Source organism: Lepidothrix coronata, unplaced genomic scaffold, assembly GCF_001604755.1.
Source record: "Lepidothrix coronata isolate B3197 unplaced genomic scaffold, Lepidothrix_coronata-1.0 Scaffold7, whole genome shotgun sequence".
Classification (NCBI taxonomy): domain Eukaryota; kingdom Metazoa; phylum Chordata; class Aves; order Passeriformes; family Pipridae; genus Lepidothrix; species Lepidothrix coronata.
Window position 1 is genome coordinate 5950490 of NW_016690187.1, and position 11944 is coordinate 5962433.

At 44.1% G+C, this 11944-nt stretch overlaps 1 protein-coding gene across 1 annotated transcript in view; it reads right to left on the reverse strand.

Annotated features, from left to right (window-relative positions):
• Window positions 1-11601, reverse strand: part of SSFA2 (sperm specific antigen 2) — a 41395-nt gene extending 29794 nt beyond the window's left edge. The window contains exons 1-7 of the mRNA XM_017838266.1: window positions 11286-11601; window positions 11135-11186; window positions 5758-5807; window positions 4874-4930; window positions 2198-2234; window positions 795-893; window positions 133-341 (exon numbers count right to left, since the gene is read on the reverse strand). Coding sequence (XP_017693755.1) covers window positions 133-341; window positions 795-893; window positions 2198-2234; window positions 4874-4930; window positions 5758-5807; window positions 11135-11186; window positions 11286-11499 — 718 coding nt within the window. The 5' untranslated portion in view covers window positions 11500-11601. The remainder of the gene's footprint in view (window positions 1-132; window positions 342-794; window positions 894-2197; window positions 2235-4873; window positions 4931-5757; window positions 5808-11134; window positions 11187-11285) is intronic.
• Window positions 11602-11944: the final 343 nt, after the last annotated feature.

Sequence of the window (11944 nt, forward strand, 5' to 3'; positions counted from 1 at the left end):
TGAAATCTGAATGGAATTTGCCCTTTAGGCTGTAAAGGGGTTTTGCCAGAATATTAGACACACACCTTCTTTTGGAGTTGTTTACATAGTTAATAAACTCATAAATAAGCTGTGCTTCAAAAACATACTTACTTGTTAAAGCAAAACTTGGATTTTCCACTTCCATCCTCTGTATTTGGGCATTCAAAAACACTTTGATATCTATCCCTCTGGCAAATGATGATGAATTAAAAAATCTCGCTGGAATTTTTGAAGCAATATCTGGTTCATCTCTTCCAAACCCAAGGTTATAGAGCACTTCTTCAGGATCTTCCTCATACAGCTCCAGTAATTCAGAAACACTAGACAAATGAAAGATGTTTACCATCTACCTCTCTCCTTTCAAGATCCAGTCCCTTCTGTCCAACTGCTAATTCACCCCAGAAGCCACATTGTTTTACTGAACTTTCAACTCCTACAGCTTAGACTACTTTGGGAAATAATTGTGGAGATCTCTGCATCTGAAGTTTTGGCTCCCATCACCAGAGCCACCGGCCCAGACACATCACAGATCAAATCCTGTAATTTATATCTGTAGAGCTCAGATTTCAAAATGCCATTAAAATTTCAGGCATTTCTAATGTTTAGATCCATTTGTTAGCATTTACTGCTAACTACAACTGAAAAAAAAAATAGAAGTTTTTCAAGCAACCAAATGCAAATTGCCTTCTCCCTGCTAAATGCAACAATGCACATAAAACAAGCCAAACCCATTTAACCGAGGAACAGACCTTCAAAACATAATACTCTTTTACCTTGAAACAGTTGCGCTGCTTTTTCCAGACCCGGTAGAGTTCATACTTCTCCCCTTCTGGTGGAACTGCAGCCTCCTGTCCTTTGCCAGTACACCATTGCTGTCAACACAAACAGAGAAGACCCCTGTGATAAACCTCTTTCGTTCGGGAACTCGATTCTCTGTCTCACTGGAGAGCTAATCCTCCAGCACTGCTGAATTTCTCTTTTCCTCTTCAGTGTTATCTGGTTTATATTAGCCATGTCATTTATTGAAATACAGTAACAAAAGCAAACCCTGGGACGCCTCAGTAAAAATGTACATAGACGGTAAGAACTTGAAGGCAAATGCAAGCTGAGAAAACAAATCCCCGATCTGCCCTTGCTGCCCCACCCTCGCTGATCCCACCCTCCTCCAGTAAGGAAGCCCAGCCTTGGGTGAACAGTCCTTGCCCTGCCATTCCTGACTTCCCGGCGGTGCTGCCTCCTCCAGGACCACCTCTCCGCAGCAAGGCCACTCTCCCTGCCATGGATACCCAGCTCCCCCTCATCCTAGCTGCCACCCACTAGCAGCACAAGACTGCAAACTGCCCCGGACCTGGCTGGGGAAGCTGAAGAGGCTCCAGAGTGGAGGAAATGAATCAAGATGAGTGCCAACCCAGATTGCGGGCCAGTTTCTTTCCCATTCCCAAACTATTTCTTCCCAGCATCTGAAGAAGCTGTCTGAGCATTAGGTGGTACCCTGTGCTCAAACGCACTTTTACTGCCAATCTCTCTGGGGGACAAACTTTTCCAGGGTGAATTTTACCATATAAAGCCTAATATACACACACTCCCACCAGAACAGCTACTGAAAAACCAAAGAAGGCAGAGTATTCACCTAAAAGTGTATTTACAGAGCACAGCTCCAGAGGATTAGAGACACTGCTGCCCACAGCAGCTGTGCAGTCTTTGCTGAAGTTTCAGTGAGGTTCTAGTTTCAGCACACTTTATTTAGACACTCCAACTATAAAGCAGGAGTCTCTCCTCTCTCAAAGTCTTTTTTTTTCCCCACTCCCAAAGGATATCTGCTGTGACAAGCAAAACTAATCTTCCCTTGAAATTTCTGAAATGGTGACTTGATCAGTGAGGCAAAGAAGGCTAATCATGATAAGTTACTAATATTTGTCATTTCTTTTGTTTTCCTCCTGCAACTCCAAAATGTATGTCAGGTCTCCTGGAAGAATAAAAATCTGCATTTTTTTTCTGCATCTCCTAATGACTGTTTCTGTGTTATCTAGATCTTCTCCTTGCCTCATGTAAACAGAGATGAGCAGAAGTGCTTTACCTCTGTGGTAGCCCCCATGAGTTCCACTGCCCATCCTCCCTCCTACCCTCCAGTATAAACATTCCTCAGAAGTAAACAAACACACAAAAAGATGTTTACCATGTTTCCATTTGAGTATCACTCCGCAGATGATTAGCTGTAGAGAAAGAAGAAGAAGTTACATCCAGACCCCTTCATAATTACACTTCCACAATCAGTACAAAGAAGCAGACAGTGAGCACATTTATCAATACTCCTGCATAAACCAGATTTTTTCTTTTTTCATATAAATGTGACTGTCAAGGGCTGATATAAAGATAATCTGGTTTATTCAAGCTCTGTTTAAAATAAAATCTCTCATGGACACACGTTTACATACCGTCATTAATCATATAAACCTGAAATTTAAATTGCGATAAGCTAGTAGTTGTTATATAAACCATTTATTGCTTTGCAACTGAAGACGCGATTACCAGCTGCAGGGCTGTTCCTGGGTGGGAAGGGGAGGAGGACAGGCAGGCAGGCACACGAAGATTCCTCCAATAGAGAAAGTAAAGAACACCAGAAAGGCAGCTGGCCCCATGGCCAGGTGCTGAGTCTTTATTTGTTCACCTTTTCATCAGCAAAGTGGGGCAGGGCCATGGCTGCCTGAGCTGTGCAATACATGGACAAGAGCTCAGTGAAGCCTGTGCTGCTGATGGGGCCAGAGGACACGCTTGGACTTGAGAGGGTTCTGGAGGGAGGCTGGCTGTCAGGTACCAAGCCACCTGGTCACCAGCCTCTGACAGGGAAATCAGCACTTTCTGCAGACAGATCGGCCAAGCACCATGTGGGAACATCTCAGGCAGCATTATTCTTTCAGAACTGAACCCCACGCTTAAATTACGGGTTCCCCGAAGAGGCAACTGAGAATTAACAAACTTGCCCCAAGAGACCGGCAAGAAGCACACGTATGTTATAGCAGCCCTCAGAATCAGCTGTGAAAAGAGCAAAGGGATGTCACACGCACTGCCAGGAAAACCCTACATCTCAATTCACTGTGCCAGCAGGGTAAAGTCAGCAACCGAGAGTAAAACACAGTAACCTCCCAACTTCTCTCTTGGTTTCAGAGGCATCACAAAGAAACTGAAACGTATACAAAACACAGATCCCACATTTGTTTGGGGTCTTTTTAATATTCTTGCCCATATATGAAGGTAAGCCTATCTATAAGGATTATCCAGTGTCTAATTTGAACCATAGGTTCAAATAGCTCAGCAGTGGGCTGGGGTCCCTGCCCAATGCCCTCTGTACCATTCACACAGGGCTCTGGCTTGTATCTGGATTCAGGCAGTCACAGTTGCACAAGGGCAGGCCATTCATACCAGCCTCAAAGGGGCTGTCTGTCTGGCAGGGCACACAGCACTGCTCCAAGCAGCTCTGTTGTCCTCTTGTTCTTGGATGGGAAGCAAAGCCCAGCAGAAACACCCGCATCCTTACCCAGAAAAATCAACCATCAATCCTAGTACTGGGACCTTTTCATCTGAAAAAGAGGGAAATTACCTTCTGCTAAGTCATGCTAAAGACTCACAAAAAACCAGAAGTCCTTAGAAATTATAAGAGTAAAAATTAAAAAGAAAATGTTTCATGGTGTTCTAAAATGTATTGACTCTTGTATTCTTCGTCATATGCTCAGACCTTGGATTATCATTACAAAGAAACTTTTCCTATGAAATCTTTGTACTACAGGCAATCTAATAAGTGGAAAAGACTGTCAGTAAGAAAATTTAATCCTATTCAATCTATTGCAGCAAGGGACTCATTTACTGCTTTTCCACCATTATCAGATCAAGGTCATTACCAGCTAAACTTTTTTCCTTAAAAGTCTTAAATCTTTACAAATTAAAGATATTTCCTTCCTCCAGGCCTTGTCCCACTACTTTGACTACCATTGGCAAGACTAATGTGGAAAAAAAGGGCTTTCTACTATACAAGTTCTGACACTTTGCAAAAGCTGTAATTCAAAAAAAGATTAAAAGCTAAAGCAGGAGAGTAGTTTTGTCTTTTTTTTTTTAACACTGAAAACAGACAATGTCTTATATCCCCTGTCCTGCAGTTAAATTTTGCTATTTTACTTCAAGATGCTGCTGTTGAAACAGAATCCACAGTGCTTTTGTTAGTTTGCTTATGGACACCTCTAACTCATGATCAAGAGAAAGGCCAGAAGTCTTTTTTACAAAGATGTAAACCAGGAACGGCCACATCTCCTTCCCCTTAAAAAAGGGAAGAGAAAAGAAAAGGCAAGCAGCTAGCAAAGGCAAGTGTATATAGTGGCTAATACAAAACACTTACTCAGCTTTGGTGCTTTTCATTTTTAAAAGCACTTAGCCCTTAATGGGTTTGCCTCTTGGCTGGCAGAATTTCATTCCTCCTTTCAAAAGCCCGCACATGCCACTCCCGAGGGATTCAGTGGAAGTGGGGCATGCACGGCTGCCAAGAGTAACCCACAGACAAGAAGAGCAAGTAGGAGAAATCATTTTCTCACAGCCTTGGTGAATGCTTCAGGCTATGCTGTCACTGTGGGTATTAAAATGAGAAGGCAGAAGCAAATTCAGGGCCGCCTCTGACCTTTGTGTCAGAGACCCAGAATGTTTAACACTAGCAATAGTCTAAATAACTTCAAAAAGCAAATCTTCCTGCATTTTTCTATGTGCTTCATCCTGATTTTCTAGCCAATGCTGTCATTCAAAATAAAAATCAGATGACTGAACATAATTTTTTTTGCTAGAAAAAGAGTCATAATCCTGCCACACCCACCTTCAGCTCCCAGGGATAAGTCATCTTCAAAACTTCCTCCATTTCTCACCAGCATGCCTGAAAACATACAGTTAGCATTTCAACAACTAAAATGCTCCAGTGTTTTCCTTCCAGCAGCTTATCTAAAGATATTACCAAGATACTTAATTTGATACAGGATATAACCGGACTATATTTACAATCCCTGCATTAGTCATGCAGTAAAAATGCATTAAGAAGTGAGAAGTTATATTTCAGAACACAGAAAAATTACTTTGAAAGAGAACAACTACAAGAATGTTTTAGTTTTGTGCTCCTGAGTCAATGTGCAAGCAAATTAACTGCAAGCAGGAACCTGGAGGTACCACTCAACACATCTGTGCCTTCCGCTGCTCGGTTATCTATCCTCCAGTCATCTTACCAGGGGGATCCAGAGTCTGAGTCCAGCTTAGACATTCCCCTCTCACCTCCCTGTACTGGATTAAGAGTTGAAGTGAAGACTCCAGGCACAGCAAGTAATTCCTCTGCACCCTGTCACCACCTTCACATTCCCACTGTACTTTGAACTTTAGTATTCAGACCTGCTCAGTAAAACTTTCAGGTGTGGCAAGCAGAGTTATTAGAGGCAGAGACTGCCTAATGATTGCAAGCTTGGAGACAAAATTACCTCCCTGCACATTTTGGGGGTTTTTTTAGAGCTTACTTATATCTCCAGAAAGTCTTATTCAGATTCTTTTCCCCCTTCTCCAATTTCTTGGGCACAATTGCTCCAATGTGAGAATAACTCTGCAACACGGACCACGCTGTGGTTTGTACTCCTACTAAACAGCCAAAGTCTCAGATGAATGTCCATGAAAGCACAGTTTCCAGCAAAAGAGGTTTCAGTAGATAAAGCCCTTCCTTACCCTTCAACAGAGGATTGCTTTGCTCATCCAGGGAGGCTCCCAGAGGCGTTCTGAAACCACAGAAGAGATTAATACTATTTAAAAAACTTGCTGGTTCATGTCCTTCCTTACAGCATGTAACAAGCTTGTGATAGCAGCAGTTGTCCCTCCCTCCGCCCCCAGAAAGCACAAACATCTGAGGACTGGCAATAACTTCCTAAATGATCCTCAGCCCACTACACAAATACACCTTGTAGAGAAACACCCCAAAACTTAATAACTGCAAAGCTCAAACACCTTCAGGGGCAACAGCCCCCTGTTGAGGAAAACTATGGGCTTCTCAGCAAAACACCAAGAAAAAATGAGCACGGGTTTTTGAATGGATTAATTCAATCTCATTGATGCAGTAAAAACTGCTGCCATTTTTCTACACATTTAAAACTTCTTGGAGAGAGAGGTGGAAAGCTGTATTTAGGTGATCAGGAAGAATCAAGATAAAAATCTTGACAGCTATGTTAGCTGTCAGTTGCAGTTCTGATACTTTACACTGACTCTTATTTGGATGATGCCTCCTATTGCTAGTTCCCTGAAGGGTAAGAGATTTGCAGAACCTCATGGTGCTCAAAAGGAGCAGCAGAAACCACAAAAATGACAGGTCCAATTCCTCTCTGGGTTCATGCTACACTTGTTGACATTAGCTAGATGTTTCCACATTTTGTTTCTGAGATATATTTAACCAAAGACTTGTCACTACTAAGTACAGCAGCATTAACTTTCAAGGCTCAAAACAAAATCAGAAATATATTACTCATAAAGAAGGGGACAGCAGACGATTTACGTGCCTATATTATGTATGTTTCATTTGGATTTTTAATTAGACAAACACATAAACCTGCCCAAAGACCTAAAAGTAAACAGTGCTCTGATACAGTATTTATTTTGGTGCCATGGCCAAATTAAGCAAGGAAAATTTGCATCTGCTTTCTAACAGACCTTACATTTCACAACCTTATTTTTTTTTCCCTTCTGAAAAGAACTCACTCTTTCCACATGTGGCCTGCTGATATGGAGCAAGTTCACTTCGATGTGCCTTTTGCAAAGCAAAGCAAAGCCCCACCACAGTGGGACACTAAGGCAACCAGCCAGAGCATCCAGGTGCATAACTGTGTTTCAGGTGACAGGACAGACTCTGCCAAGGCTCAGATCTCCTGTGTTTCTGCGTGTCTGTCCAGTCAGAGTCTAAAAAACATAGGGTGTATTGTCTAAACCTGTCACGCTACAATGAGCCTTATGTTCTTGAGGTAATAACTATGCTGGTTGTTTATTCCTCAGCTTTGATGGGTGTGCTTCCAACCTTCTTCCTCTCCTTCCCTGGTGGCTATTTCCATGCCTCTTTTTGATGTAGAAACTTGCTGGTATTGACTTTGACAGCCCAGGTCAGTGCTACATGCACTGGCAGGTAGAAAACCATAAAAGCAACTACCAAAGCTGGCATTTCCCTTTAGAAATTAAGTCCATTACCTCTAAAGCATGTTAGCAGCTACCAGAAAAGCATTCCTGTCCAACACCCCTTGTTGTCCTGCCTGCACTGTTGTACACTATTGCCGTATACCCCCTGCACTTGAAAAACTTGCATTTAAGAACTAGACACAACATCAGTTTAAACAAGGAACAAGTACCACACAAAAATCCTTTTGGACAACAGCGTGAACAATTCTGCCTTTCTAGTCCAGGCTGATTTTCATCAGCAAGGGCCATGGCTCTGCCTCAGAGTAGCCCTGTGCACTTGGGAACATTAGGGCTGGGGGACCCTTCCACTTACTGTGCCCTCAGGACGGGGCCTCCCTGCTGAAGGCACATCATAGCAGGTCCCCAGCACATCCCAGCAGCCTTGACACAGTGGCCACGCAGAAACGGAGGAGGGAGGCCAACAGCAACAAGCAGGCAGCAAAGAGCAAGTAAGTGGGTATGTGCCTGAATCAAAGGAGCCTCAGGTTTCTATTTGCTTTCGCTCATTTATTATTGTATTTTAATATATATAGCAATAACTTCTCTCAATATTGGCCTACAGAAGAAGTGAATGAACTCTTGATGCCCACACTGCCATGGGGGACAGGTACTGAGCAGGTAAGATGACAATACACAGCCCATAGGTTTGTTTGCTCAGCTACCAGTTTTGGTCGGGTGGTCTTCCAGAACAGGACACGGATTTTGCACTGTGCTGTGAAAGTGTTTAAACTTCAGCTTTTAAAGCCTTAATTGGGCAGAAGCCATGTTTATTTTAAACTCGAAGCAAAAAAAAAATCTCTTCTTTGTGAAGCATTTCAAGAACTCACTTCCTGCATATCTACAGGAGATGGCTCCTAAATACCTCCCACATCCCCTGTATTACTGGCAGAGTTTAAATATATTCAATCAAAATAATACACGTCATAATAAGAGTTGACAAAAATTTCTTCTTTTCTATCTGTATAACACAAACACTTGTGTTTCAGCTATTATAAGCTTTCTTATTACTGCAAATAGCCTTTTCAAAGTATCAGGGAAAGAGCAAAGGAGGCCTTTCTCAAAGGCACAGGATTCCCAAAACATGAATGAACCAGAGACTTTGGGTAACATCTGGCATTTCTTAAACCTCCATAATTCTTATCACCATATGATAAATACTTGCTTTTTCTTTTGAGTTTTGCTTTCAGTTGTTTATTTAAAAAACAAAACACCAAAACCAACAACAACAATTAAAAAAAGAAAAAGAGAAAAAGAAAAAAACAAAACAACAAAATGTGTCTACCAAGGAAATAACATGGAATATTAGGAACCCTCCTCTCCTCCAAAGCAGATGTGAAACAGCGATGCCAAGTAATAAGAGCCCCAAACCACTAACATGAATATCAAGGGACACCCAGTAATTCTTCTTATCCATATTAGAACACTATTGAAGCTTTTAGAAGCAAAGAAAGGAATAAATCTTATAAGCAGATCTATTCATGCAGTGGGTTGATATTAAGTTTTTTGGTACTACTGCCAACTCAAAGCGGAAAACGAGATTTTAAAAGTGCCAATTTTCTTCTAATTTCACAAACACAGAAACTCAGACAAAATGGGAAAGACTGCTTTTAGAAAGTATGTAAGAGAGAAAATACTTTATTTTAGTGATTGAATCTTCACTTGAAGTAATGGCTATATGGTAGCTTGTTATAGAGCTAACTTGTAAGAATGAAGTTGTGTGATGAACCAGAAATTGAAGCTCTGTCTGTGTATGACCACACTTGGTAGCAATCAAAGCTCCAAGCAAATAAACAAATAAACAAATAAAAATGTTGGAGTTAAACAAATAGGAACTTTCAGGAATGAAAACAATTGTAAATGTCACTGTTTTTTTAAAATAAAACACTAGAGTATCTGCAGGGCTATTCTGTCATCTGTTAATGCTGTCCTCTTTGCCTATGTACACTGTAATCAAGAGACAATCAGTTCAAGGTTTCTATACATACAGTTACTTATAACACTGCAAATTGAATTATCACTTGACTACACATGCTAGCTACTGCTTGCATGTATATTAGACACAAAAAACTAAACTATTCTGCAGTTTCAAAACACAAGGGATGTGCACCACTTCAGGCAGCTTGGTATTGCACTTACCAGACATGAATTATACATGCTGGCATCCTGCATGTTAGAGTCAGAGGCTAACTTCTGACTGAATAGCTTGGTTTAAGAAATATTTTTTAAAAATGAAGATTTTATCTTTCTAGGGTGAACACAAGATTCTTCTGAAAGGATTTACAACAGTACATAGTTATACTTTAAAAGACTTCTGTGGAAGGGCCACAACAGGTTTCACAAACACGTGTCACCTAAATTTGCATTTCTATATTAGCAAAAGACTAAACTTCTGCTTAATTTCCTTCTGTGTAAAATATGCAAATAGAGTGTAAAATAAGATACCCATATTTTAGGAAGCAACTGCCAGAGATGCAAACACATTCCGTGGAAGTGTGTGGTGCCAGTTTTAACAATAGATAGTTACCAAAGTACAGGAATAAAACCTCAAACTTTGTGTTATTACTCAAGATTTTTACCATCTATTAGACGTTTATGTTGTCAGTTTGCAGCTTTGTGATATTCCTTAAAGTCTGTATGGAAACAGTAAGGACCACAGGACCAGGGAAGGTTCTAGACAGAAATCCTGCAGATACAGACAAAAGTAGCACTGCAGTATTATGAAGAATTTCTCTGTCAGGGGCCTCTTCTCTTTCCACTCCTCCATTTTTTGCCCTCCTCACGCAAAAAATACTTCTAATAAAGCACTGATTTCATAATACTAATTTTTAAGGATATATTTTGGAAGACCAACAGAACACCAGATTCGAGGTAAAGTCAGAAAAATCTTCTCCCATTCTAGTATTTTGGAGGAACGGTCTGCCAGGTCTTAACATTATATTCTAAGGATACAGTATGATATCAAGCCTGTAGCTCCCAACACCCCCTCCAAGGCACAGCCTGTAAAGATCTGAAGGAAACTATACAGAGGACCCTGTAGCTATAAAGAAACCCACACTTCAGTTACAGAGTAAGCTCAGTCAGCTGCTTATTGGATCAAAAGATCACAAAGGCAGAGCTAATCTCGGTGGTAAATTTTCATCTTAACATAGCTGCTCTCAAAAGGAGAAGGAAACTAGAAATAACAAGTAGGAGAGGTCTTCAAATGTCATCGTTAGCTCCTGGAAAGCTAATTGCTAGCTTCTCCCCATCAACTCCGGCTCCAAGGGCTGTTAGGACTGAATGGAGAAAAAGACTGGACAAAACCAGCTGCTACATTTATGCTTTTATATGACTGAGGATGAAGAGAAAGTAATGTCGTCAGTCTGTTCCAAAGATTATTTTGTAACAGTAACAGGAACACAGACAACATATACCGTGCCTCAAGTTAATGATAGAGGACATTAAGAAACTCAGATAAATCAAGTTAGTCTAAACTGTGCCATCACTCCTGGAGGCCTAGACGCACAGAAACTACTGGCGGGGAAGCAACCGTTTCTTTGAATCTGCACCAAAAACCAGCCAAGGGAACACCGGAAGCTTTAAACTGGAGCCCCTCGGAGAGAAACAGTGCAGCTTCCAAAATAATGCTGCCTTCCTTACCGTCAGCTGAGTTCCTCCCTCGGTGGCTGAAAGCCTTCAGGCTCATTAATGAGACACCAAGGGGAGAGCAGCTGCTGAAAGCCACCTCCTCTCCGGCCCTACGGACACACGCCGCTGCTCCGCTCGCAGCCGCGGCTGGAGGCACCGCAGGGCGCTCGCAGCGCAGCGCGTTTCGTGCCGTGCTCGGCTCCGCGGCGCTGCCCACGCGAACCCGCGGGGACCCGCCGGCGGGGACGGCGGGAGCACCCACCTGCAGTCCTTCAGCCATATCGCGATCTTCTCGTTGGGAACGCTGTGACAGCCTTAGGGACAGAGCAGGAGAGAGAAGCCGACAGTCAGTACCAGCGAGGCCACCCCGCGGGTATCCCCGTGGCCCGCGAGCTGCCGCCCCCAGCACCGACCTGCTCCTGCGGCCAGCGGCAGCTCTCCGCCGGCGAGATCCTCCTCCTCCTCTTCCTCCTCTTCTTCCTCCTCTTCCTCCTCCTCGCCGCGGGCCAGCGCCGCTGCCGAGAAATCCTCCGCTTCCGATGCCTGCCAGGAGTCGCGGCTCTTGGCCCAGGCCTTCCTCTTCTGTGTCGCCCCTTGCCACTCCTCCGCCGCCGGGGGCTGCTCCATCGAGGCGGCGGCGCCGGCGGGGCTCTCACGCCGGGAGGCGAGTGCCGGGGAGAGCCAGCCTGCTGAGCGAGGGAAGATGTGTCTTCCGTTTGTCCGTCCGTCCGTCCGTGGGGGGGCCACCGGGGGGCGCGGGGACGCCGTCCGCGCAGCCCCCGGGAGCGCCCCCGCCCCGCCCCGAGCCCGCACCCGGCCCGCCCCCAGACCCGCTCTCCGCCGCCCCCGGCTGCCCTCGGACGGGGGCTCCTGGCCCCGCCGGCACCCTGGAGGCAGCGGGCGGGCAGGGGCTCCGCCGGCGCGGCTGCCCGCGGGTACTCACTCACATGTCGCGCCGCGGGGAGGCGGCGGCGGAGGCTGCGCCCGCCCGGGCTGCGGGCGGCGGCGGCGGCGGCTCTGACTTCCTCATACCGCTGCGGGGACAAAACTCGGCGGCCACGTGACGGCAGCG